We start from the raw sequence: 27017 nt of genomic DNA, 5'->3' as shown, positions 1-27017 counted from the left end.
TCTCTCTCTCTCTCTCTCTCTCTCTCTCTCTCTCTCTTTCTCTCTTTCTCTCTCTCTCTGCTTTCTGATGTTCAATGTTTTGGTTGAATATGGTAGCATGGTATTTTGAGCTTGATGTTGAGTGTACTGTCATGGTCTATTACAGCTCAGTGCTTTATGTTCAATACTTTGTTGTGGTGATACTGCTCAGTGTTATGGAGATTGGACATGGCTACAGATACACTTATTTTACAATACAACTGGATTCAAACTGTTTATGTGGTTTGGCCTTTATGGTTCTCTGATGTAGAAAAAAATATATATGTCCTTGTACTGTAGCAAAGCACAGGCTTCTCCCCTCTATTCAAATAGAGGGGCTCTATAGGCGCATATTGGCGTTTCTTCATAAAATAGGGATGTTAAGCCCAACTCAAACTCACCTTTCTCACCTCTCAGTTCCAGCACCCCACAGAGCAGTACCCCCCTCTGAAGTTTGGCACGGTGCCCAACGGGAGTACAGAGAAGAACATCCGCAGTAACTACCCTGGCATGCACCATTACATGGTCAAATATAACCAGAGAGGGGTGGAGGACGCCATTAACAACCTCAAGACTGGGTCTGTCTTTCAAACTGTCCCCTCTGGGATCTGAACTATGTCTATGGGATGATCCCCTCACTCTCACTCTTTCCCCTAAACTTCACTCTCACAATATCAACCTCTCACCCTAAAACTTCCTCTCTGTCCCACTCTATATTACAGAAACAGTAAAATACTCCCCCCTCTTCTCCTTCTCTCTCCATCCCTCTCCTGTCCTCTCTCCATCCCTCTCCTCTCCTCTCCTCTCCTCCCATCTCCTCTCCTCTACCATCTCTTTGTCCTTCTCTCTCCTCCCTCTCCTCTCCCTCTCCTCTCCTCTCTTCCATCTCCTCTCCTCTACCATCTCCTCTCCTCTCCTCTAATCCCTCTCCTCTCATCTCCTCTCCTTCTCTCTCCATCCCTCTCCTCTCTTATAATCTCCTCTCATCTTACTATCGCTTTGTCACTCCTCTCCTCTCCTCTCCTCTCCTCTCCTCTCCTCTCCCCTTACCATCTCTTTGTCTCTCCTCTCTTCTCCTCTCTTCTCCTCTCCTCTCTTCTCCTCTAATATCCTCTCCCCTTAATATCGCTTTGTCTCTCCTCTCCCCTTACCATCTCTTTGTCTCTCCTCTCTTCTCCTCTCCTCTCCTCTCCTCTCTTATCCTCTCCCCTTAATATCGCTTTGTCTCTCCTCTCCCCTTACCATCTCCTCTCCTCTCTCCTCCCTCTCCTCTCCTCTCCTTCTCTTCTCTCTCCTCTACCATCTCTTTGTCTCTTCTCTCTCCTCCCTCTCCTCTCCCTTTCTCTCCTCTTCCATCCCCTCTCCTCTCCCTCTCCTCACCTTGTCTTTCCCTGTATCTCCTCTAACCTCTCCTGTTTCTCTCCCCTCCCCTCCCCTCTGTCCTTTCCTCTCCTCTTTAACAGACTTCTCTCTACATCCCTCTACTCTCCTCTACCCTCTCCTCTCCTCTACCCTCTCTTCTCTCCATCCCTCTCCTCACCTCTCCTCTCCTTCTCTCTCTCCCTCTCCTCTCCCTCTCCTCTCCTTCTCTCTTCCTCCCTCTCCTCCTCCCTCTCCTCTCCTCTCTCCTCCCTCTCCTCTCCCCTCCTCTCCTCTCTCCCTCCCTCTCCTCTCCCTCTCCTCTCCTTCTCTCTTCTCCCTCTCCTCTACCCTCTCCTCCCTTCTCTCTCTCCTCTCCTCTCACTCTCCTCTCCTCTCCTCTCTCCTCCCTCTCTTTCCCTCTCCTCTCCTTCTCTCTTCCTCCCTCTCCTCTTCCCTCTCCTCTCCTTCTCTCTCCTCCTCTCCTCTCCCTCTCCTCCTCTCTCCTTCCCTCTCCTCTACCCTCTCCTCTCCTCTCCTCTCCCTCTCCTCTCCTCCCCTCTCCTCTCTCTTTCTCCCTTCCTCTCTCTCCTCCTCCCCTCCTCACTGTCCTCCTCCCTTCCTCTCTTCTCCTCCTCCCTTCCTCTCTCTCTTTCTCCCTTCCCACTGTCCTCCTCCCTTCCTCTCTCTCCTCCTCCCTTCCTCTCTCTTTCTCCCTTCCTCTCTCTCCTCCTCCTCTCCTCTCTCTCTCCTCTCCTCTCCCTCACTGTCCTCCTCCCTTCCTCTCTCTTCCTCCCTTCCTCACTGTCCTCCTCCCTTCCTCTCTCTCCTCCCCTCCTCTCTCTTTCTCCCTTCCTCTCTCTCCTCCTCCCCTCCTCTCTCTTTCTCCCTTCCTCACTGTCCTCCTCCCTTCCTCTCTCTCCTCCTCCCCTCCTCTCTCTTTCTCCCTTCCTCTCTCTCCTCCTCCCCTCCTCTCTCTTTCTCCCTTCCTCACTGTCCTCCTCCCCTCCTCTCTTTCTCCCTTCCTCACTGTCCTCCTCCCTCCTCTCCTCTCTCCTCCCTCCTCTCCCTCTCCTCTCTTTCTCTCTTCCTCCCTCTCCTCTCCCCTCCTCCTGTCCTCTCTCCCTCCCTCTCCTCTCCCCTCTCCTTCTCTCTCTCTCTCTCCTCTACCATCTCCTGTCCTTCTCTCTCCATCCCTCTCCTCTACCCTCTCCTCTCCTCTCTCCATCCCTCTCCTCTACCCTCTCCTGTCCTTGTCTTTCCATCTATCTCCTCTACCCTCTCCTGTCCTTCTCTCTACATCCCTCTCCTCTCCTCTCTCCATCCCTCTCCTCTTCTTCTCTCTACATCCCTCTCCTCTCCTCTACCCTCTCCTCTCCTCTACCCTCTCCTCTCTCCATCCCTCTCCTCTACCATCTCCTCTCCTTCTCTCTACATCCCTCTCCTCTACCCTCTCCTCTCCTTCTCTCTGCATCCCTCTCCTCTACCCTCTCCTCTCCTCTCTCCATCCCTCTCCTCTACCCACTCCTCTCCTCTCTCCATCCCTCTCCTCTACCATCTCCTCTCCTTCTCTCTACATCCCTCTCCTCTACCCTCTCCTCTCCTTCTCTCTGCATACCTCTCCTCTACCCTCTCCTCTCCTCTCCTCTCTCCATCCCTCTGCTTTACCCTCTCCTCTCCTTCTCTCTACATCCCTCTCCTCTACCCTCTCCTCTCCTTCTCTCTGCATACCTCTCCTCTACCCTCTCCTGTCCTCTCTCCTTCCCTCTGCTCTACCCTCTCCTCTCCTCTCCTCTACCCTCTCCTCTCCTCTACCCTCTCCTCTCCTCTCTCCATCCCTCTGCTCTACCCTCTCCTCTCCTTCTCTCTGCATCCCTCTCCTCTACCCTCTCCTCTCCTCTCTCCATCCCTCTGCTCTACCCTCTCCTCTCCTCTACCATCTCCTCTCCTCTCTCCATCCCTCTCCTCTACCCTCTCCTCTCCTTCTCTCTACATTCCTCTCCTCTACCCTCTCCTCTCCTTCTCTCTGCATCCCTCTCCTCTACCCTCTCCTGTCCTTCTCTCTGCATCCCTCTCCTCTACCCTCTCCTGTCCTCTCTCCATCCCTCTGCTCTACCCTCTCCTCTCCTCTACCCTCTCCTCTCCTCTACCCTCTCCTCTCCTTCTCTCTGCATCCCTCTCCTCTACCCTCTCCTCTCCTTCTCTCTGCATCCCTCTCCTCTACCCTCTCCTGTCCTCTCTCCATCCCTCTCCTCTACCCTCTCCTCTCCTTCTCTCTGCATCCCTCTCCTCTACCCTTTCCTCTCCTCTCTCCATCCCTCTGCTCTACCCTCTCCTCTCCTTCTCTCTGCATCCCTCTCCTCTACCCTCTCCTCTCCTCTCTCCATCCCTCTGCTCTACCCTCTCCTCTCCTCTCCCATCTCCTCTCCTCTCTCCATCCCTCTCCTCTACCCTCTCCTCTCCTTCTCTCTGCATCCCTCTCCTCTACCCTCTCCTCTCCTTCTCTCTGCATCCCTCTCCTCTACCCTCTCCTCTCCTGTCTCCATCCCTCTCCTCTACCCTCTCCTCTCCTTCTCTCTAAATCCCTCTCCTCTACCCTCTCCTGTCCTTCTCTTTCCATCTATCTCCTCTACCCTCTCCTCTCCTCTCTCCATCCCTCTCCTCTACCCTCTCCTCTCCTTCTCCTACATCCCTCTCCTCTACCATCTCCTTCCTTCTCTCTCATCCCTCTCCTCTACCCTCTCCTCTCCTCTCTCCATCCCTCTCCTCTACCCTCTCCTGTCCTTCTCTTTCCATCTCTCCTCTACCCTCTCCTCTCCTCTCTCATCCCTCTCCTCTACCCTCTCCTCATCCTCTCATCCCTCTCCTCTACCCTCTCCTCTCCTCTCTCCATCCCTCTCTCTACTCCGTCCTTCTCTCTACATCCCTCTCCTCTACCCTCTCCTCTCCTCTCTCGCATCCCTCTCCTCTACCCTCTCCTCTCCTCTCTCCATCCCTCTCCTCTACCCTCTCCTTCTCTTCCATCCTCTCCTCTACATCTCCGTCCTTCTCTCTCCATCCCTCTCCTCTACCCTCTCCTGTCCTCTCTCCATCCCTCTCCTCTACCCTCTCCTTCTCTTTCCATCTCTCTCCTCTACCATCTCCTGTCCTTCTCTCTCCATCCCTCTCCTCTACCCTCTCCTCTCCTCTCTCCATCCCTCTGCTCTACCATCTCCTCTCCTTCTCTCTACATCCCTCTCCTCTACCCTCTCCTCTCCTCTCTCCATCCTTCTCCTCTCCTTCTCTCTACATCCCTCTCCTCTACCCTCTCCTCTCCTTCTCTCTGCATACCTCTCCTCTACCCTCTCCTCTCCTCTCCTCTCTGCATCCTTCTGCTTTACCCTCTCCTCTCCTTCTCTCTACATCCCTCTCCTCTACCCTCTCCTCTCCTTCTCTCTGCATACCTCTCCTCTACCCTCTCCTGTCCTCTCTCCTTACTCTGCTCTACCCTCTCCTCTCCTCTCCTCTACCCTCTCCTCTCCTCTCCTCTCTCCATCCCTCTGCTCTACCCTCTCCTCTCCTTCTCTCTAAATCCCTCTCCTCTACCCTCTCCTCTCCTTCTCTCTGCATACCTCTCCTCTACCCTCTCCTGTCCTCTCTCCATCCCTCTGCTCTACCCTCTCCTCTCCTTCTCTCTACATCCCTCTCCTCTACCCTCTCCTCTCCTCTCTCCATCCCTCTGCTCTACCCTCTCCTCTCCTCTACCATCTCCTCTCCTCTCTCCATCCCTCTCCTCTACCCTCTCCTCTCCTTCTCTCTACATCCCTCTCCTCTACCCTCTCCTCTCCTTCTCTCTGCATCCCTCTCCTCTACCCTCTCCTCTCCTCTCTCCATCCCTCTGCTCTACCCTCTCCTCTCCTCTACCCTCTCCACTCCTCTCTCCATCCCTCTCCTCTACCCTCTCCTCTCCTTCTCTCTACATCCCTCTCCTCTACCCTCTCCTCTCCTCTCTCCACCCTCTGCTCTACCCTCTCCTCTCCTCTACCCTCTCCTCTCCTCTCTCCATCCCTCTCCTCTACCCTCTCCTCTCCTTCTCTCTGCATCCCTCTCCTCTACCCTCTCCTGTCCTTCTCTCTGACATCCCTCTCCTCTACCCTCTCCTCTCCTCTCTCCATCCCTCTGCTCTACCCTCTCCTCTCCTCTACCCTCTCCTCTCCTCTCTGCATCCCTCTCCTCTACCCTCTCCTCTCCTCTCTCCATCCCTCTGCTCTACCCTCTCCTCTCCTCTACCCTCTCCTCTCCTCTCTCCATCCCTCTCCTCTACCCTCTCCTGTCCTCTCTCCATCCCTCTTCTCTACCCTCTCCTGTCTTCTCTTCCATCCATCTCCTCTACCCTCTCCTCTCCTTCTCTCTGCATCCCTCTCCTCTCCTCTCCTCTCCTCTCTCCATCCCTCTCCTCTACCCTCTCCTCTCCTCTCTCCATCCTCTGCTCTACCCTCTCCTCTCTCCATCCCTCTCCTCTACCCTCTCCTCTCCTCTCTCCATCCCTCTGCTCTACCCTCTCCTCTCCTCTACCCTCTCCTCTCCTCTCTCCATCCCTCTCCTCTACCCTCTCCTCTCCTTCTCTCTACATCCCTCTCCTCTCCTCTACCCTCTCCTCTCCTCTTCCATCCCTCTGCTCTCCTCTCCTCTCTCACATCCTCTCCTCTACCCTCCCTCCTCTCTCCATCCCTCTCCTCTACCTCTCCTCTCCTTCTCTCTGCATTCCCTCTCCTCTACCCTCTCCTCTCCTTCTCTCTCATCCTCTCCTCTCCTCTACCCTCTCCTCTCTCCATCCCTCTCCTCTACCTTCTCCTGTCCTCGTCTCTACATCCCTCTCCTCTACCCTCTCCTCTCCTCTCTCCATCCCTCTCCTCTACCCTCTCCTGTCTTTCTCTTTCCATCCATCTCCTCTACCCTCTCCTCTCCTTCTCTCTGCATCCCTCTCCTCTCCTCTACCCTCTCCTCTCTCCATCCCTCTCCTCTACCCTCTCCTCTCCTCTCTCCATCCCTCTGCTCTACCCTCTCCTCTCCTCTCTCCATCCCTCTGCTCTACCCTCTCCTCTCCTCTACCCTCTCCTCTCCTCTCTCCATCCCTCTCCTCTACCCTCTCCTCTCCTTCTCTCTACATCCCTCTCCTCTCCTCTGCCCTCTCCTCTCCTCTTTCCATCCCTCTGCTCTACTCTCTCCTTCTCTCTACATCCCTCTCCTCTACCATCTCCTGTCCTTCTCTCTGCATCCCTCTCCTCTACCCTCTCCTCTCCTCTCTGCATACCTCTCCTCTACCCTCTCCTCTCCTTCTCTCTACATCCCTCTCCTCTCCTCTACCCTCTCCTCTCCGTCTCTCTGCATCCCTTTCCTCTACCCTCTCCTCTCCCTCTCTCTACATCCCTCTCCTCTACCCTCTCCTGTCCTTCTCTCTACATCCATCTCCTTTACCCTCTCCTCTCCTCTCTGCATACCTCTCCTCTACCATCTCCTGTCCTTCTCTCTACATCCCTCTCCTCTCCTCTACCCTCTCCTCTCATTCTCTTTGCATACCTCTCCTCTACCCTCTCCTCTCCTTCTCTCTACATCCCTCTCCTCTACCCTCTCCTGTCCTTCTCTCTACATCCATCTCCTCTACCCTCTCCTCTCATTCTCTCTGCATACCTCTCCTCTACCATCTCCGGTCCTTCTCTCTACATCCCTCTCCTCTCCTCTACACTCTCCTCTCATTCTCTCTGCATACCTCTCCTCTACCCTCTCCTCTCATTCTCTCTGCATACCTCTCCTCTACCCTCTCCTCTCCTTCTCTCTACATCCCTCTCCTCTACCCTCTCCTCTCCTCTCTCTGCATTCCTCTCCTCTACCCTCTCCTCTCCTTCTCTCTACATCCCTCTCCTCTCCTCTACCCTCTCCTCTCCTTCTCTCTGCATTCCTCTCCTCTACCCTCTCCTCTCCTCTCTCTGCATACCTCTCATCTATCCTCTCCTCTCCTTCTCTCTGCATTCCTCTCCTCTACCCTCTCCTCTCCTCTCTCTGCATATCTCTCCTCTACCCTCTCCTCTCCTTCTCTCTGCATTTCTCTCCTCTACCCTCTCCTCTCCTCTCTCTGCATACCTCTCCTCTACCCTCTCCTCTCCTTCTCTCTACATCCCTCTCCTCTCCTCTACCCTCTCCTCTCCTCTCTCTGCATTCCTCTCCTCTACCCTCTCCTCTCCTTCTCTCTGCATACCTCTCCTCTACCCTCTCCTCTCCTCTCTCCATCCCTCTCCTCTACCCTCTCCTCTCCTTCTCTCTACATCCCTCTCCTCTACCCTCTCCTCTCCTCTCTCCATCCCTCTGCTCTACCCTCTCCTCTCCTCTACCCTCTCCTCTCCTCTCTCCATCTATCTCCTCTACCCTCTCCTCTCCTTCTCTCTGCATCCCTCTCCTCTACCCTCTCCTCTCCTCTCTCCATCCCTCTGCTCTACCCTCTCCTCTCCTCTACCCTCTCCTCTCCTCTCTGCATCCCTCTCCTCTACCCTCTCCTCTCCTCTCTCCATCCCTCTCCTCTACCCTCTCCTCTCCATCCCTCTCCTCTACCTTCTCCTGTCCTCGTCTCTGCATCCCTCTCCTCTACCCTCTCCTCTCCTCTCTCCATCCCTCTCCTCTACCCTCTCCTGTCTTTCTCTTTCCATCCATCTCCTCTACCCTCTCCTCTCCTTCTCTCTGCATCCCTCTCCTCTCCTCTACCCTCTCCTCTCTCCATCCCTCTCCTCTACCCTCTCCTCTCCTCTCTCCATCCCTCTGCTCTACCCTCTCCTCTCCTCTCTCCATCCCTCTGCTCTACCCTCTCCTCTCCTCTACCCTTTCCTCTCCTCTCTCCATCCCTCTCCTCTACCCTCTCCTCTCCTTCTCTCTACATCCCTCTCCTCTCCTCTGCCCTCTCCTCTCCTCTTTCCATCCCTCTGCTCTACTCTCTCCTTCTCTCTACATCCCTCTCCTCTACCATCTCCTGTCCTTCTCTCTGCATCCCTCTCCTCTACCCTCTCCTCTCCTCTCTGCATACCTCTCCTCTACCCTCTCCTCTCCTTCTCTCTACATCCCTCTCCTCTCCTCTACCCTCTCCTCTCCGTCTCTCTGCATCCCTTTCCTCTACCCTCTCCTCTCCCTCTCTCTACATCCCTCTCCTCTACCCTCTCCTGTCCTTCTCTCTACATCCATCTCCTTTACCCTCTCCTCTCCTCTCTGCATACCTCTCCTCTACCATCTCCTGTCCTTCTCTCTACATCCCTCTCCTCTCCTCTACCCTCTCCTCTCATTCTCTTTGCATACCTCTCCTCTACCCTCTCCTCTCCTCTCTCCATCCCTCTCCTCTACCCTCTCCTCTCCTTCTCTCTACATCCCTCTCCTCTACCCTCTCCTCTCCTCTCTCCATCCCTCTGCTCTACCCTCTCCTCTCCTCTACCCTCTCCTCTCCTCTCTCCATCTATCTCCTCTACCCTCTCCTCTCCGTCTCTCTGCATCCCTTTCCTCTACCCTCTCCTCTCCTCTCTCTGCATACCTCTCCTCTACCCTCTCCTCTCCTTCTCTCTGCATACCTCTCCTCTACCCTCTCCTCTCCTCTCTCCATCCCTCTCCTCTACCCTCTCCTCTCCTTCTCTCTACATCCCTCTCCTCTACCCTCTCCTCTCCTCTCTCCATCCCTCTTCTCTACCATCTCCTGTCCTTCTCTCTACATCCCTCTCCTCTACCCTCTCCTCTCCTCTCCCCATCCCTCTCCTCTACCCTCTCCTGTCCTCTCTCCATCCCTCTCCTCTACCCTCTCCTTCTCTTTCCATCTCTCTCCTCTACCATCTCCTGTCCTTCTCTCTCCATCCCTCTCCTCTACCCTCTCCTGTCCTCTCTCCATCCCTCTCCTCTACCCTCTCCTTCTCTTTCCATCTCTCTCCTCTACCATCTCCTGTCCTTCTCTCTCCATCCCTCTCCTCTACCCTCTCCTCTCCTCTCTCCATCCCTCTGCTCTACCATCTCCTCTCCTTCTCTCTACATCCCTCTCCTCTACCCTCTCCTCTCTTCTCTCCATCCTTCTCCTCTCCTTCTCTCTACATCCCTCTCCTCTACCCTCTCCTCTCCTCTACCCTCTCCTCTCCTCTCTCCATCCCTCTCCTCTACCATCTCCTCTCCTTCTCTCTACATCCCTCTCCTCTACCCTCTCCTCTCCTTCTCTCTACATCCCTCTCCTCTACCCTCTCCTCTCCTTCTCTCTGCATACCTCTCCTCTACCCTCTCCTCTCCTCTCCTCTCTGCATCCTTCTGCTTTACCCTCTCCTCTCCTTCTCTCTACATCCCTCTCCTCTACCCTCTCCTCTCCTTCTCTCTGCATACCTCTCCTCTACCCTCTCCTCTCCTCTCTCCATCTATCTCCTCTACCCTCTCCTCTCCTTCTCTCTGCATCCCTCTCCTCTACCCTCTCCTCTCCTCTCTCCATCCCTCTGCTCTACCCTCTCCTCTCCTCTACCCTCTCCTCTCCTCTCTGCATCCCTCTCCTCTACCCTCTCCTCTCCTCTCTCCATCCCTCTCCTCTACCCTCTCCTCTCCATCCCTCTCCTCTACCTTCTCCTGTCCTCGTCTCTGCATCCCTCTCCTCTACCCTCTCCTCTCCTCTCTCCATCCCTCTCCTCTACCCTCTCCTGTCTTTCTCTTTCCATCCATCTCCTCTACCCTCTCCTCTCCTTCTCTCTGCATCCCTCTCCTCTCCTCTACCCTCTCCTCTCTCCATCCCTCTCCTCTACCCTCTCCTCTCCTCTCCTCTCTGCATCCTTCTGCTTTACCCTCTCCTCTCCTTCTCTCTACATCCCTCTCCTCTACCCTCTCCTCTCCTTCTCTCTGCATACCTCTCCTCTACCCTCTCCTGTCCTCTCTCCTTACTCTGCTCTACCCTCTCCTCTCCTCTCCTCTACCCTCTCCTCTCCTCTCCTCTCTCCATCCCTCTGCTTTACCCTCTCCTCTCCTTCTCTCTAAATCCCTCTCCTCTACCCTCTCCTCTCCTTCTCTCTGCATACCTCTCCTCTACCCTCTCCTGTCCTCTCTCCATCCCTCTGCTCTACCCTCTCCTCTCCTTCTCTCTACATCCCTCTCCTCTACCCTCTCCTCTCCTCTCTCCATCCCTCTGCTCTACCCTCTCCTCTCCTCTACCATCTCCTCTCCTCTCTCCATCCCTCTCCTCTACCCTCTCCTCTCCTTCTCTCTACATCCCTCTCCTCTACCCTCTCCTCTCCTTCTCTCTGCATCCCTCTCCTCTACCCTCTCCTCTCCTCTCTCCATCCCTCTGCTCTACCCTCTCCTCTCCTCTACCCTCTCCACTCCTCTCTCCATCCCTCTCCTCTACCCTCTCCTCTCCTTCTCTCTACATCCCTCTCCTCTACCCTCTCCTCTCCTCTCTCCACCCCTCTGCTCTACCCTCTCCTCTCCTCTACCCTCTCCTCTCCTCTCTCCATCCCTCTCCTCTACCCTCTCCTCTCCTTCTCTCTGCATCCCTCTCCTCTACCCTCTCCTGTCCTTCTCTCTGAATCCCTCTCCTCTACCCTCTCCTCTCCTCTCTCCATCCCTCTGCTCTACCCTCTCCTCTCCTCTACCCTCTCCTCTCCTCTCTGCATCCCTCTCCTCTACCCTCTCCTCTCCTCTCTCCATCCCTCTGCTCTACCCTCTCCTCTCCTCTACCCTCTCCTCTCCTCTCTCCATCCCTCTCCTCTACCCTCTCCTGTCCTCTCTCCATCCCTCTTCTCTACCCTCTCCTGTCTTTCTCTTTCCATCCATCTCCTCTACCCTCTCCTCTCCTTCTCTCTGCATCCCTCTCCTCTCCTCTACCCTCTCCTCTCTCCATCCCTCTCCTCTACCCTCTCCTCTCCTCTCTCCATCCCTCTGCTCTACCCTCTCCTCTCTCCATCCCTCTCCTCTACCCTCTCCTCTCCTCTCTCCATCCCTCTGCTCTACCCTCTCCTCTCCTCTACCCTCTCCTCTCCTCTCTCCATCCCTCTCCTCTACCCTCTCCTCTCCTTCTCTCTACATCCCTCTCCTCTCCTCTGCCCTCTCCTCTCCTCTTTCCATCCCTCTGCTCTACTCTCTCCTTCTCTCTACATCCTTCTCCTCTACCATCTCCTCTCCTTCTCTCTACATCCCTCTCCTCTACCTTCTCCTCTCCTTCTCTCTGCATACTTCTCCTCTACCCTCTCCTCTCCTCTCTCCATCCCTCTCCTCTACCCTCTCCTCTCCTTCTCTCTACATCCCTCTCCTCTACCCTCTCCTCTCTCCATCCCTCTCCTCTACCTTCTCCTGTCCTCGTCTCTACATCCCTCTCCTCTACCCTCTCCTCTCCTCTCTCCATCCCTCTCCTCTACCCTCTCCTGTCTTTCTCTTTCCATCCATCTCCTCTACCCTCTCCTCTCCTTCTCTCTGCATCCCTCTCCTCTCCTCTACCCTCTCCTCTCTCCATCCCTCTCCTCTACCCTCTCCTCTCCTCTCTCCATCCCTCTGCTCTACCCTCTCCTCTCCTCTCTCCATCCCTCTGCTCTACCCTCTCCTCTCCTCTACCCTCTCCTCTCCTCTCTCCATCCCTCTCCTCTACCCTCTCCTCTCCTTCTCTCTACATCCCTCTCCTCTCCTCTGCCCTCTCCTCTCCTCTTTCCATCCCTCTGCTCTACTCTCTCCTTCTCTCTACATCCCTCTCCTCTACCATCTCCTGTCCTTCTCTCTGCATCCCTCTCCTCTACCCTCTCCTCTCCTCTCTGCATACCTCTCCTCTACCCTCTCCTCTCCTTCTCTCTACATCCCTCTCCTCTCCTCTACCCTCTCCTCTCCGTCTCTCTGCATCCCTTTCCTCTACCCTCTCCTCTCCCTCTCTCTACATCCCTCTCCTCTACCCTCTCCTGTCCTTCTCTCTACATCCATCTCCTTTACCCTCTCCTCTCCTCTCTGCATACCTCTCCTCTACCATCTCCTGTCCTTCTCTCTACATCCCTCTCCTCTCCTCTACCCTCTCCTCTCATTCTCTTTGCATACCTCTCCTCTACCCTCTCCTCTCCTTCTCTCTACATCCCTCTCCTCTACCCTCTCCTGTCCTTCTCTCTACATCCATCTCCTCTACCCTCTCCTCTCATTCTCTCTGCATACCTCTCCTCTACCATCTCCGGTCCTTCTCTCTACATCCCTCTCCTCTCCTCTACACTCTCCTCTCATTCTCTCTGCATACCTCTCCTCTACCCTCTCCTCTCATTCTCTCTGAATACCTCTCCTCTACCCTCTCCTCTCCTTCTCTCTACATCCCTCTCCTCTACCCTCTCCTCTCCTCTCTCTGCATTCCTCTCCTCTACCCTCTCCTCTCCTTCTCTCTACATCCCTCTCCTCTCCTCTACCCTCTCCTCTCCTTCTCTCTGCATTCCTCTCCTCTACCCTCTCCTCTCCTCTCTCCGCATACCTCTCATCTATCCTCTCCTCTCCTTCTCTCTGCATTCCTCTCCTCTACCCTCTCCTCTCCTCTCTCTGCATATCTCTCCTCTACCCTCTCCTCTCCTTCTCTCTGCATTTCTCTCCTCTACCCTCTCCTCTCCTCTCTCTGCATACCTCTCCTCTACCCTCTCCTCTCCTTCTCTCTACATCCCTCTCCTCTCCTCTACCCTCTCCTCTCCTCTCTCTGCATTCCTCTCCTCTACCCTCTCCTCTCCTTCTCTCTGCATACCTCTCCTCTACCCTCTCCTCTCCTCTCTCCATCCCTCTCCTCTACCCTCTCCTCTCCTTCTCTCTACATCCCTCTCCTCTACCCTCTCCTCTCCTCTCTCCATCCCTCTGCTCTACCCTCTCCTCTCCTCTACCCTCTCCTCTCCTCTCTCCATCTATCTCCTCTACCCTCTCCTCTCCTTCTCTCTGCATCCCTCTCCTCTACCCTCTCCTCTCCTCTCTCCATCCCTCTGCTCTACCCTCTCCTCTCCTCTACCCTCTCCTCTCCTCTCTGCATCCCTCTCCTCTACCCTCTCCTCTCCTCTCTCCATCCCTCTCCTCTACCCTCTCCTCTCCATCCCTCTCCTCTACCTTCTCCTGTCCTCGTCTCTGCATCCCTCTCCTCTACCCTCTCCTCTCCTCTCTCCATCCCTCTCCTCTACCCTCTCCTGTCTTTCTCTTTCCATCCATCTCCTCTACCCTCTCCTCTCCTTCTCTCTGCATCCCTCTCCTCTCCTCTACCCTCTCCTCTCTCCATCCCTCTCCTCTACCCTCTCCTCTCCTCTCTCCATCCCTCTGCTCTACCCTCTCCTCTCCTCTCTCCATCCCTCTGCTCTACCCTCTCCTCTCCTCTACCCTTTCCTCTCCTCTCTCCATCCCTCTCCTCTACCCTCTCCTCTCCTTCTCTCTACATCCCTCTCCTCTCCTCTGCCCTCTCCTCTCCTCTTTCCATCCCTCTGCTCTACTCTCTCCTTCTCTCTACATCCCTCTCCTCTACCATCTCCTGTCCTTCTCTCTGCATCCCTCTCCTCTACCCTCTCCTCTCCTCTCTGCATACCTCTCCTCTACCCTCTCCTCTCCTTCTCTCTACATCCCTCTCCTCTCCTCTACCCTCTCCTCTCCGTCTCTCTGCATCCCTTTCCTCTACCCTCTCCTCTCCCTCTCTCTACATCCCTCTCCTCTACCCTCTCCTGTCCTTCTCTCTACATCCATCTCCTTTACCCTCTCCTCTCCTCTCTGCATACCTCTCCTCTACCATCTCCTGTCCTTCTCTCTACATCCCTCTCCTCTCCTCTACCCTCTCCTCTCATTCTCTTTGCATACCTCTCCTCTACCCTCTCCTCTCCTCTCTCCATCCCTCTCCTCTACCCTCTCCTCTCCTTCTCTCTACATCCCTCTCCTCTACCCTCTCCTCTCCTCTCTCCATCCCTCTGCTCTACCCTCTCCTCTCCTCTACCCTCTCCTCTCCTCTCTCCATCTATCTCCTCTACCCTCTCCTCTCCGTCTCTCTGCATCCCTTTCCTCTACCCTCTCCTCTCCTCTCTCTGCATACCTCTCCTCTACCCTCTCCTCTCCTTCTCTCTGCATACCTCTCCTCTACCCTCTCCTCTCCTCTCTCCATCCCTCTCCTCTACCCTCTCCTCTCCTTCTCTCTACATCCCTCTCCTCTACCCTCTCCTCTCCTCTCTCCATCCCTCTTCTCTACCATCTCCTGTCCTTCTCTCTACATCCCTCTCCTCTACCCTCTCCTCTCCTCTCCCCATCCCTCTCCTCTACCCTCTCCTGTCCTCTCTCCATCCCTCTCCTCTACCCTCTCCTTCTCTTTCCATCTCTCTCCTCTACCATCTCCTGTCCTTCTCTCTCCATCCCTCTCCTCTACCCTCTCCTGTCCTCTCTCCATCCCTCTCCTCTACCCTCTCCTTCTCTTTCCATCTCTCTCCTCTACCATCTCCTGTCCTTCTCTCTCCATCCCTCTCCTCTACCCTCTCCTCTCCTCTCTCCATCCCTCTGCTCTACCATCTCCTCTCCTTCTCTCTACATCCCTCTCCTCTACCCTCTCCTCTCTTCTCTCCATCCTTCTCCTCTCCTTCTCTCTACATCCCTCTCCTCTACCCTCTCCTCTCCTCTACCCTCTCCTCTCCTCTCTCCATCCCTCTCCTCTACCATCTCCTCTCCTTCTCTCTACATCCCTCTCCTCTACCCTCTCCTCTCCTTCTCTCTACATCCCTCTCCTCTACCCTCTCCTCTCCTTCTCTCTGCATACCTCTCCTCTACCCTCTCCTCTCCTCTCCTCTCTGCATCCTTCTGCTTTACCCTCTCCTCTCCTTCTCTCTACATCCCTCTCCTCTACCCTCTCCTCTCCTTCTCTCTGCATACCTCTCCTCTACCCTCTCCTCTCCTCTCTCCATCTATCTCCTCTACCCTCTCCTCTCCTTCTCTCTGCATCCCTCTCCTCTACCCTCTCCTCTCCTCTCTCCATCCCTCTGCTCTACCCTCTCCTCTCCTCTACCCTCTCCTCTCCTCTCTGCATCCCTCTCCTCTACCCTCTCCTCTCCTCTCTCCATCCCTCTCCTCTACCCTCTCCTCTCCATCCCTCTCCTCTACCTTCTCCTGTCCTCGTCTCTGCATCCCTCTCCTCTACCCTCTCCTCTCCTCTCTCCATCCCTCTCCTCTACCCTCTCCTGTCTTTCTCTTTCCATCCATCTCCTCTACCCTCTCCTCTCCTTCTCTCTGCATCCCTCTCCTCTCCTCTACCCTCTCCTCTCTCCATCCCTCTCCTCTACCCTCTCCTCTCCTCTCTCCATCCCTCTGCTCTACCCTCTCCTCTCCTCTCTCCATCCCTCTGCTCTACCCTCTCCTCTCCTCTACCCTCTCCTCTCCTCTCTCCATCCCTCTCCTCTACCCTCTCCTCTCCTTCTCTCTACATCCCTCTCCTCTCCTCTGCCCTCTCCTCTCCTCTTTCCATCCCTCTGCTCTACTCTCTCCTTCTCTCTACATCCCTCTCCTCTACCATCTCCTGTCCTTCTCTCTGCATCCCTCTCCTCTACCCTCTCCTCTCCTCTCTGCATACCTCTCCTCTACCCTCTCCTCTCCTTCTCTCTACATCCCTCTCCTCTCCTCTACCCTCTCCTCTCCGTCTCTCTGCATCCCTTTCCTCTACCCTCTCCTCTCCCTCTCTCTACATCCCTCTCCTCTACCCTCTCCTGTCCTTCTCTCTACATCCATCTCCTTTACCCTCTCCTCTCCTCTCTGCATACCTCTCCTCTACCATCTCCTGTCCTTCTCTCTACATCCCTCTCCTCTCCTCTACCCTCTCCTCTCATTCTCTTTGCATACCTCTCCTCTACCCTCTCCTCTCCTCTCTCCATCCCTCTCCTCTACCCTCTCCTCTCCTTCTCTCTACATCCCTCTCCTCTACCCTCTCCTCTCCTCTCTCCATCCCTCTGCTCTACCCTCTCCTCTCCTCTACCCTCTCCTCTCCTCTCTCCATCTATCTCCTCTACCCTCTCCTCTCCGTCTCTCTGCATCCCTTTCCTCTACCCTCTCCTCTCCTCTCTCTGCATACCTCTCCTCTACCCTCTCCTCTCCTTCTCTCTGCATACCTCTCCTCTACCCTCTCCTCTCCTCTCTCCATCCCTCTCCTCTACCCTCTCCTCTCCTTCTCTCTACATCCCTCTCCTCTACCCTCTCCTCTCCTCTCTCCATCCCTCTGCTCTACCCTCTCCTCTCCTCTACCCTCTCCTCTCCTCTCTCCATCTATCTCCTCTACCCTCTCCTCTCCTTCTCTCTGCATCCCTCTCCTCTACCCTCTCCTCTCCTTCTCTCTACATCCCTCTCCTCTACCCTCTCCTCTCCTCTCTCCATCCCTCTGCTCTACCCTCTCCTCTCCTCTACCCTCTCCTCTCCTCTCTCCATCCCTCTCCTCTACCCTCTCCTCTCCTCTCTCCATCCCTCTCCTCTACCCTCTCCTCTCCTTCTCTCTACATCCCTCTCCTCTACCCTCTCCTCTCCTCTCTCCATCCCTCTGCTCTACCCTCTCCTCTCCTCTACCCTCTCCTCTCCTCTCTCCATCTATCTCCTCTACCCTCTCCTCTCCTTCTCTCTGCATCCCTCTCCTCTACCCTCTCCTCTCCTCTCTCCATCCCTCTGCTCTACCCTCTCCTCTCCTCTACCCTCTCCTCTCCTCTCTGCATCCCTCTCCTCTACCCTCTCCTCTCCTCTCTCCATCCCTCTCCTCTACCCTCTCCTCTCTCCATCCCTCTCCTCTACCTTCTCCTGTCCTCGTCTCTACATCCCTCTCCTCTACCCTCTCCTCTCCTCTCTCCATCCCTCTCCTCTACCCTCTCCTGTCTTTCTCTTTCCATCCATCTCCTCTACCCTCTCCTCTCCTTCTCTCTGCATCCCTCTCCTCTCCTCTACCCTCTCCTCTCTCCATCCCTCTCCTCTACCCTCTCCTCTCCTCTCTCCATCCCTCTGCTCTACCCTCTCCTCTCCTCTCTCCATCCCTCTGCTCTACCCTCTCCTCTCCTCTACCCTCTCCTCTCCTCTCTCCATCCCTCTCCTCTACCCTCTCCTCTCCTTCTCTCTACATCCCTCTCCTCTCCTCTGCCCTCTCCTCTCCTCTTTCCATCCCTCTGCTCTACTCTCTCCTTCTCTCTACATCCCTCTCCTCTACCATCTCCTGTCCTTCTCTCTGCATCCCTCTCCTCTACCCTCTCCTCTCCTCTCTGCATACCTCTCCTCTACCCTCTCCTCTCCTTCTCTCTACATCCCTCTCCTCTCCTCTACCCTCTCCTCTCCGTCTCTCTGCATCCCTTTCCTCTACCCTCTCCTCTCCCTCTCTCTACATCCCTCTCCTCTACCCTCTCCTGTCCTTCTCTCTACATCCATCTCCTTTACCCTCTCCTCTCCTCTCTGCATACCTCTCCTCTACCATCTCCTATCCTTCTCTCTACATCCCTCTCCTCTCCTCTACCCTCTCCTCTCATTCTCTTTGCATACCTCTCCTCTACCCTCTCCTCTCCTTCTCTCTACATCCCTCTCCTCTACCCTCTCCTGTCCTTCTCTCTACATCCATCTCCTCTACCCTCTCCTCTCATTCTCTCTGCATACCTCTCCTCTACCATCTCCGGTCCTTCTCTCTACATCCCTCTCCTCTCCTCTACACTCTCCTCTCATTCTCTCTGCATACCTCTCCTCTACCCTCTCCTCTCATTCTCTCTGCATACCTCTCCTCTACCCTCTCCTCTCCTTCTCTCTACATCCCTCTCCTCTACCCTCTCCTCTCCTCTCTCTGCATTCCTCTCCTCTACCCTCTCCTCTCCTTCTCTCTACATCCCTCTCCTCTCCTCTACCCTCTCCTCTCCTTCTCTCTGCATTCCTCTCCTCTACCCTCTCCTCTCCTCTCTCTGCATACCTCTCATCTATCCTCTCCTCTCCTTCTCTCTGCATTCCTCTCCTCTACCCTCTCCTCTCCTTCTCTCTGCATTTCTCTCCTCTACCCTCTCCTCTCCTCTCTCTGCATACCTCTCCTCTACCCTCTCCTCTCCTTCTCTCTACATCCCTCTCCTCTCCTCTACCCTCTCCTCTCCTCTCTCTGCATTCCTCTCCTCTACCCTCTCCTCTCCTTCTCTCTGCATACCTCTCCTCTACCCTCTCCTCTCCTCTCTCCATCCCTCTCCTCTACCCTCTCCTCTCCTTCTCTCTACATCCCTCTCCTCTACCCTCTCCTCTCCTCTCTCCATCCCTCTGCTCTACCCTCTCCTCTCCTCTACCCTCTCCTCTCCTCTCTCCATCCCTCTCCTCTACCCTCTCCTCTCCTTCTCTCTACATCCCTCTCCTCTCCTCTGCCCTCTCCTCTCCTCTTTCCATCCCTCTGCTCTACTCTCTCCTTCTCTCTACATCCCTCTCCTCTACCATCTCCTGTCCTTCTCTCTGCATCCCTCTCCTCTACCCTCTCCTCTCCTCTCTGCATACCTCTCCTCTACCCTCTCCTCTCCTTCTCTCTACATCCCTCTCCTCTCCTCTACCCTCTCCTCTCCGTCTCTCTGCATCCCTTTCCTCTACCCTCTCCTCTCCCTCTCTCTACATCCCTCTCCTCTACCCTCTCCTGTCCTTCTCTCTACATCCATCTCCTTTACCCTCTCCTCTCCTCTCTGCATACCTCTCCTCTACCATCTCCTGTCCTTCTCTCTACATCCCTCTCCTCTCCTCTACCCTCTCCTCTCATTCTCTTTGCATACCTCTCCTCTACCCTCTCCTCTCCTTCTCTCTACATCCCTCTCCTCTACCCTCTCCTGTCCTTCTCTCTGCATACCTCTCCTCTACCCTCTCCTCTCATTCTCTCTGCATACCTCTCCTCTACCATCTCCGGTCCTTCTCTCTACATCCCTCTCCTCTCCTCTACACTCTCCTCTCATTCTCTCTGCATACCTCTCCTCTACCCTCTCCTCTCATTCTCTCTGCATACCTCTCCTCTACCCTCTCCTCTCCTTCTCTCTACATCCCTCTCCTCTACCCTCTCCTCTCCTCTCTCTGCATTCCTCTCCTCTACCCTCTCCTCTCCTTCTCTCTACATCCCTCTCCTCTCCTCTACCCTCTCCTCTCCTTCTCTCTGCATTCCTCTCCTCTACCCTCTCCTCTCCTCTCTCTGCATACCTCTCATCTATCCTCTCCTCTCCTTCTCTCTGCATTCCTCTCCTCTACCCTCTCCTCTCCTCTCTCTGCATATCTCTCCTCTACCCTCTCCTCTCCTTCTCTCTGCATTTCTCTCCTCTACCCTCTCCTCTCCTCTCTCTGCATACCTCTCCTCTACCCTCTCCTCTCCTTCTCTCTACATCCCTCTCCTCTCCTCTACCCTCTCCTCTCCTCTCTCTGCATTCCTCTCCTCTACCCTCTCCTCTCCTTCTCTCTGCATACCTCTCCTCTACCCTCTCCTCTCCTCTCTCCATCCCTCTCCTCTACCCTCTCCTCTCCTTCTCTCTACATCCCTCTCCTCTACCCTCTCCTCTCCTCTCTCCATCCCTCTGCTCTACCCTCTCCTCTCCTCTACCCTCTCCTCTCCTCTCTCCATCTATCTCCTCTACCCTCTCCTCTCCTTCTCTCTGCATCCCTCTCCTCTACCCTCTCCTCTCCTCTCTCCATCCCTCTGCTCTACCCTCTCCTCTCCTCTACCCTCTCCTCTCCTTCTCTCTGCATACCTCTCCTCTACCCTCTCCTCTCCTCTCTCCATCCCTCTCCTCTACCCTCTCCTCTCCTTCTCTCTACATCCCTCTCCTCTACCCTCTCCTCTCCTCTCTCCATCCCTCTGCTCTACCCTCTCCTCTCCTCTACCCTCTCCTCTCCTCTCTCCATCTATCTCCTCTACCCTCTCCTCTCCTTCTCTCTGCATCCCTCTCCTCTACCCTCTCCTCTCCTCTCTCCATCCCTCTGCTCTACCCTCTCCTCTCCTCTACCCTCTCCTCTCCTCTCTGCATCCCTCTCCTCTACCCTCTCCTCTCCTCTCTCCATCCCTCTCCTCTACCCTCTCCTCTCTCCATCCCTCTCCTCTACCTTCTCCTGTCCTCGTCTCTACATCCCTCTCCTCTACCCTCTCCTCTCCTCTCTCCATCCCTCTCCTCTACCCTCTCCTGTCTTTCTCTTTCCATCCATCTCCTCTACCCTCTCCTCTCCTTCTCTCTGCATCCCTCTCCTCTCCTCTACCCTCTCCTCTCTCCATCCCTCTCCTCTACCCTCTCCTCTCCTCTCTCCATCCCTCTGCTCTACCCTCTCCTCTCCTCTCTCCATCCCTCTGCTCTACCCTCTCCTCTCCTCTACCCTCTCCTCTCCTCTCTCCATCCCTCTCCTCTACCCTCTCCTCTCCTTCTCTCTACATCCCTCTCCTCTCCTCTGCCCTCTCCTCTCCTCTTTCCATCCCTCTGCTCTACTCTCTCCTTCTCTCTACATCCCTCTCCTCTACCATCTCCTGTCCTTCTCTCTGCATCCCTCTCCTCTACCCTCTCCTCTCCTCTCTGCATACCTCTCCTCTACCCTCTCCTCTCCTTCTCTCTACATCCCTCTCCTCTCCTCTACCCTCTCCTCTCCGTCTCTCTGCATCCCTTTCCTCTACCCTCTCCTCTCCCTCTCTCTACATCCCTCTCCTCTACCCTCTCCTGTCCTTCTCTCTACATCCATCTCCTTTACCCTCTCCTCTCCTCTCTGCATACCTCTCCTCTACCATCTCCTGTCCTTCTCTCTACATCCCTCTCCTCTCCTCTACCCTCTCCTCTCATTCTCTTTGCATACCTCTCCTCTACCCTCTCCTCTCCTTCTCTCTACATCCCTCTCCTCTACCCTCTCCTGTCCTTCTCTCTACATCCATCTCCTCTACCCTCTCCTTTCATTCTCTCTGCATACCTCTCCTCTACCATCTCCGGTCCTTCTCTCTACATCCCTCTCCTCTCCTCTACACTCTCCTCTCATTCTCTCTGCATACCTCTCCTCTACCCTCTCCTCTCATTCTCTCTGCATACCTCTCCTCTACCCTCTCCTCTCCTTCTCTCTACATCCCTCTCCTCTACCCTCTCCTCTCCTCTCTCTGCATTCCTCTCCTCTACCCTCTCCTCTCCTTCTCTCTACATCCCTCTCCTCTCGTCTACCCTCTCCTCTCCTTCTCTCTGCATTCCTCTCCTCTACCCTCTCCTCTCCTCTCTCTGCATACCTCTCATCTATCCTCTTCTCTCCTTCTCTCTGCATTCCTCTCCTCTACCCTCTCCTCTCCTCTCTCTGCATATCTCTCCTCTACCCTCTCCTCTCCTTCTCTCTGCATTTCTCTCCTCTACCCTCTCCTCTCCTCTCTCTGCATACCTCTCCTCTACCCTCTCCTCTCCTTCTCTCTACATCCCTCTCCTCTCCTCTACCCTCTCCTCTCCTCTCTCTGCATTCCTCTCCTCTACCCTCTCCTCTCCTTCTCTCTGCATACCTCTCCTCTACCCTCTCCTCTCCTCTCTCCATCCCTCTCCTCTACCCTCTCCTCTCCTTCTCTCTACATCCCTCTCCTCTACCCTCTCCTCTCCTCTCTCCATCCCTCTGCTCTACCATCTCCTCTCCTCTACCCTCTCCTCTCCTCTCTCCATCTATCTCCTCTACCCTCTCCTCTCCTTCTCTCTGCATCCCTCTCCTCTACCCTCTCCTCTCCTCTCTCCATCCCTCTGCTCTACCCTCTCCTCTCCTCTACCCTCTCCTCTCCTCTCTGCATCCCTCTCCTCTACCCTCTCCTCTCCTCTCTCCATCCCTCTCCTCTACCCTCTCCTCTCTCCATCCCTCTCCTCTACCTTCTCCTGTCCTCGTCTCTACATCCCTCTCCTCTACCCTCTCCTCTCCTCTCTCCATCCCTCTCCTCTACCCTCTAATGTCTTTCTCTTTCCATCCATCTCCTCTACCCTCTCCTCTCCTTCTCTCTGCATCCCTCTCCTCTCCTCTACCCTCTCCTCTCTCCATCCCTCTCCTCTACCCTCTCCTCTCCTCTCTCCATCCCTCTGCTCTACCCTCTCCTCTCTCCATCCCTCTGCTCTACCCACTCCTCTCCTCTACCCTCTCCTCTCCTCTCTCCATCCCTCTCCTCTACCCTCTCCTCTCCTTCTCTCTACATCCCTCTCCTCTCCTCTACCCTCTCCTCTCCGTCTCTCTGCATCCCTTTCCTCTACCCTCTCCTCTCCCTCTCTCTACATCCCTCTCCTCTACCCTCTCCTGTCCTTCTCTCTACATCCATCTCCTTTACCCTCTCCTCTCCTCTCTGCATACCTCTCCTCTACCATCTCCTGTCCTTCTCTCTACATCCCTCTCCTCTCCTCTACCCTCTCCTCTCATTCTCTTTGCATACCTCTCCTCTACCCTCTCCTCTCCTTCTCTCTACATCCCTCTCCTCTACCCTCTCCTGTCCTTCTCTCTACATCCATCTCCTCTACCCTCTCCTCTCATTCTCTCTGCATACCTCTCCTCTACCATCTCCGGTCCTTCTCTCTACATCCCTCTCCTCTCCTCTACACTCTCCTCTCATTCTCTCTGCATACCTCTCCTCTACCCTCTCCTCTCCTTCTCTCTGCATACCTCTCCTCTACCCTCTCCTCTCCTTCTCTCTACATCCCTCTCCTCTACCCTCTCCTCTCCTCTCTCTGCATTCCTCTCCTCTACCCTCTCCTCTCCTTCTCTCTACATCCCTCTCCTCTCCTCTACCCTCTCCTCTCCTTCTCTCTGCATTCCTCTCCTCTACCCTCTCCTCTCCTCTCTCTGCATACCTCTCATCTATCCTCTCCTCTCCTTCTCTCTGCATTCCTCTCCTCTACCCTCTCCTCTCCTCTCTCTGCATATCTCTCCTCTACCCTCTCCTCTCCTTCTCTCTGCATTTCTCTCCTCTACCCTCTCCTCTCCTCTCTCTGCATACCTCTCCTCTACCCTCTCCTCTCCTTCTCTCTACATCCCTCTCCTCTCCTCTACCCTCTCCTCTCTCCATCCCTCTCCTCTACCCTCTCCTGTCCTTCTCTCTACATCCCTCTCCTCTACCCTCTCCTCTCTTCTCTCCATCCCTCTCCTCTACCCTCTCCTGTCTTTCTCTTTCCATCCATCTCCTCTACCCTCTCCTCTCCTTCTCTCTGCATCCCTCTCCTCTCCTCTACCCTCTCCTCTCTCCATCCCTCTCCTCTACCCTCTCCTCTCCTCTCTCCATCCCTCTGCTCTACCCTCTCCTCTCCTCTCTCCATCCCTCTGCTCTACCCTCTCCTCTCCTCTACCCTCTCCTCTCCTCTCTCCATCCCTCTCCTCTACCCTCTCCTCTCCTTCTCTCTACATCCCTCTCCTCTCCTCTGCCCTCTCCTCTCCTCTTTCCATCCCTCTGCTCTACTCTCTCCTTCTCTCTACATCCCTCTCCTCTACCATCTCCTGTCCTTCTCTCTGCATCCCTCTCCTCTACCCTCTCCTCTCCTCTCTGCATACCTCTCCTCTACCCTCTCCTCTCCTTCTCTCTACATCCCTCTCCTCTCCTCTACCCTCTCCTCTCCGTCTCTCTGCATCCCTTTCCTCTACCCTCTCCTCTCCCTCTCTCTACATCCCTCTCCTCTACCCTCTCCTGTCCTTCTCTCTACATCCATCTCCTTTACCCTCTCCTCTCCTCTCTGCATACCTCTCCTCTACCCTCTCCTCTCCTTCTCTCTACATCCCTCTCCTCTCCTCTACCCTCTCCTCTCCTTCTCTCTGCATTCCTCTCCTCTACCCTCTCCTCTCCTCTCTCTGCATACCTCTCATCTATCCTCTCCTCTCCTTCTCTCTGCATTCCCCTCCTCTACCCTCTCCTCTCCTCTCTCTGCATATCTCTCCTCTACCCTCTCCTCTCCTTCTCTCTGCATTTCTCTCCTCTACCCTCTCCTCTCCTCTCTCTGCATACCTCTCCTCTACCCTCTCCTCTCCTTCTCTCTACATCCCTCTCCTCTCCTCTACCCTCTCCTCTCCTCTCTCTGCATTCCTCTCCTCTACCCTCTCCTCTCCTTCTCTCTGCATACCTCTCCTCTACCCTCTCCTCTCCTCTCTCCATCCCTCTCCTCTACCCTCTCCTCTCCTTCTCTCTACATCCCTCTCCTCTACCCTCTCCTCTCCTCTCTCCATCCCTCTGCTCTACCCTCTCCTCTCCTCTACCCTCTCCTCTCCTCTCTCCATCTATCTCCTCTACCCTCTCCTCTCCTTCTCTCTGCATCCCTCTCCTCTACCCTCTCCTCTCCTCTCTCCATCCCTCTGCTCTACCCTCTCCTCTCCTCTACCCTCTCCTCTCCTTCTCTCTGCATACCTCTCCTCTACCCTCTCCTCTCCTCTCTCCATCCCTCTCCTCTACCCTCTCCTCTCCTTCTCTCTACATCCCTCTCCTCTACCCTCTCCTCTCCTCTCTCCATCCCTCTGCTCCACCCTCTCCTCTCCTCTACCCTCTCCTCTCCTCTCTCCATCTATCTCCTCTACCCTCTCCTCTCCTTCTCTCTGCATCCCTCTCCTCTACCCTCTCCTCTCCTCTCTCCATCCCTCTGCTCTACCCTCTCCTCTCCTCTACCCTCTCCTCTCCTCTCTGCATCCCTCTCCTCTACCCTCTCCTCTCCTCTCTCCATCCCTCTCCTCTACCCTCTCCTCTCTCCATCCCTCTCCTCTACCTTCTCCTGTCCTCGTCTCTACATCCCTCTCCTCTACCCTCTCCTCTCCTCTCTCCATCCCTCTCCTCTACCCTCTCCTGTCTTTCTCTTTCCATCCATCTCCTCTACCCTCTCCTCTCCTTCTCTCTGCATCCCTCTCCTCTCCTCTACCCTCTTCTCTCTCCATCCCTCTCCTCTACCCTCTCCTCTCCTCTCTCCATCCCTCTGCTCTACCCTCTCCTCTCCTCTCTCCATCCCTCTGCTCTACCCTCTCCTCTCCTCTACCCTCTCCTCTCCTCTCTCCATCCCTCTCCTCTACCCTCTCCTCTCCTTCTCTCTACATCCCTCTCCTCTCCTCTGCCCTCTCCTCTCCTCTTTCCATCCCTCTGCTCTACTCTCTCCTTCTCTCTACATCCCTCTCCTCTACCATCTCCTGTCCTTCTCTCTGCATCCCTCTCCTCTACCCTCTCCTCTCCTCTCTGCATACCTCTCCTCTACCCTCTCCTCTCCTTCTCTCTACATCCCTCTCCTCTCCTCTACCCTCTCCTCTCCGTCTCTCTGCATCCCTTTCCTCTACCCTCTCCTCTCCCTCTCTCTACATCCCTCTCCTCTACCCTCTCCTGTCCTTCTCTCTACATCCATCTCCTTTACCCTCTCCTCTCCTCTCTGCATACCTCTCCTCTACCATCTCCTGTCCTTCTCTCTACATCCCTCTCCTCTCCTCTACCCTCTCCTCTCATTCTCTTTGCATACCTCTCCTCTACCCTCTCCTCTCCTTCTCTCTACATCCCTCTCCTCTACCCTCTCCTGTCCTTCTCTCTACATCCATCTCCTCTACCCTCTCCTTTCATTCTCTCTGCATACCTCTCCTCTACCATCTCCGGTCCTTCTCTCTACATCCCTCTCCTCTCCTCTACACTCTCCTCTCATTCTCTCTGCATACCTCTCCTCTACCCTCTCCTCTCATTCTCTCTGCATACCTCTCCTCTACCCTCTCCTCTCCTTCTCTCTACATCCCTCTCCTCTACCCTCTCCTCTCCTCTCTCTGCATTCCTCTCCTCTACCCTCTCCTCTCCTTCTCTCTACATCCCTCTCCTCTCGTCTACCCTCTCCTCTCCTTCTCTCTGCATTCCTCTCCTCTACCCTCTCCTCTCCTCTCTCTGCATACCTCTCATCTATCCTCTTCTCTCCTTCTCTCTGCATTCCTCTCCTCTACCCTCTCCTCTCCTCTCTCTGCATACCTCTCCTCTACCCTCTCCTCTCCTTCTCTCTACATCCCTCTCCTCTCCTCTACCCTCTCCTCTCCTCTCTCTGCATTCCTCTCCTCTACCCTCTCCTCTCCTTCTCTCTGCATACCTCTCCTCTACCCTCTCCTCTCCTCTCTCCATCCCTCTCCTCTACCCTCTTCTCTCCTTCTCTCTACATCCCTCTCCTCTACCCTCTCCTCTCCTCTCTCCATCCCTCTGCTCTACCATCTCCTCTCCTCTACCCTCTCCTCTCCTCTCTCCATCTATCTCCTCTACCCTCTCCTCTCCTTCTCTCTGCATCCCTCTCCTCTACCCTCTCCTCTCCTCTCTCCATCCCTCTGCTCTACCCTCTCCTCTCCTCTACCCTCTCCTCTCCTCTCTGCATCCCTCTCCTCTACCCTCTCCTCTCCTCTCTCCATCCCTCTCCTCTACCCTCTCCTCTCTCCATCCCTCTCCTCTACCTTCTCCTGTCCTCGTCTCTACATCCCTCTCCTCTACCCTCTCCTCTCCTCTCTCCATCCCTCTCCTCTACCCTCTAATGTCTTTCTCTTTCCATCCATCTCCTCTACCCTCTCCTCTCCTTCTCTCTGCATCCCTCTCCTCTCCTCTACCCTCTCCTCTCTCCATCCCTCTCCTCTACCCTCTCCTCTCCTCTCTCCATCCCTCTGCTCTACCCTCTCCTCTCTCCATCCCTCTGCTCTACCCACTCCTCTCCTCTACCCTCTCCTCTCCTCTCTCCATCCCTCTCCTCTACCCTCTCCTCTCCTTCTCT

General features: G+C 55.0%; 1 protein-coding gene across 1 annotated transcript in view; it reads left to right on the top strand.

Moving 5' to 3' along the window:
* Positions 1–53: 53 nt before the first annotated feature.
* Positions 54–27017, top strand: part of LOC129845315 (serine/arginine repetitive matrix protein 2-like) — a 120736-nt gene continuing 93772 nt past the window's right edge. The window contains exon 1 of the mRNA XM_055913199.1: positions 54–596. Within this exon, the coding sequence (XP_055769174.1) occupies positions 529–596 (68 nt within the window). The 5' untranslated portion in view covers positions 54–528. The remainder of the gene's footprint in view (positions 597–27017) is intronic.

Source organism: Salvelinus fontinalis, unplaced genomic scaffold, assembly GCF_029448725.1.
Source record: "Salvelinus fontinalis isolate EN_2023a unplaced genomic scaffold, ASM2944872v1 scaffold_0274, whole genome shotgun sequence".
In the NCBI taxonomy this organism is placed as follows: Eukaryota; Metazoa; Chordata; class Actinopteri; order Salmoniformes; family Salmonidae; genus Salvelinus; species Salvelinus fontinalis.
Note: the sequence above shows the minus strand (reverse complement) of the source record. Positions and strands in the feature narration are given on the sequence as shown.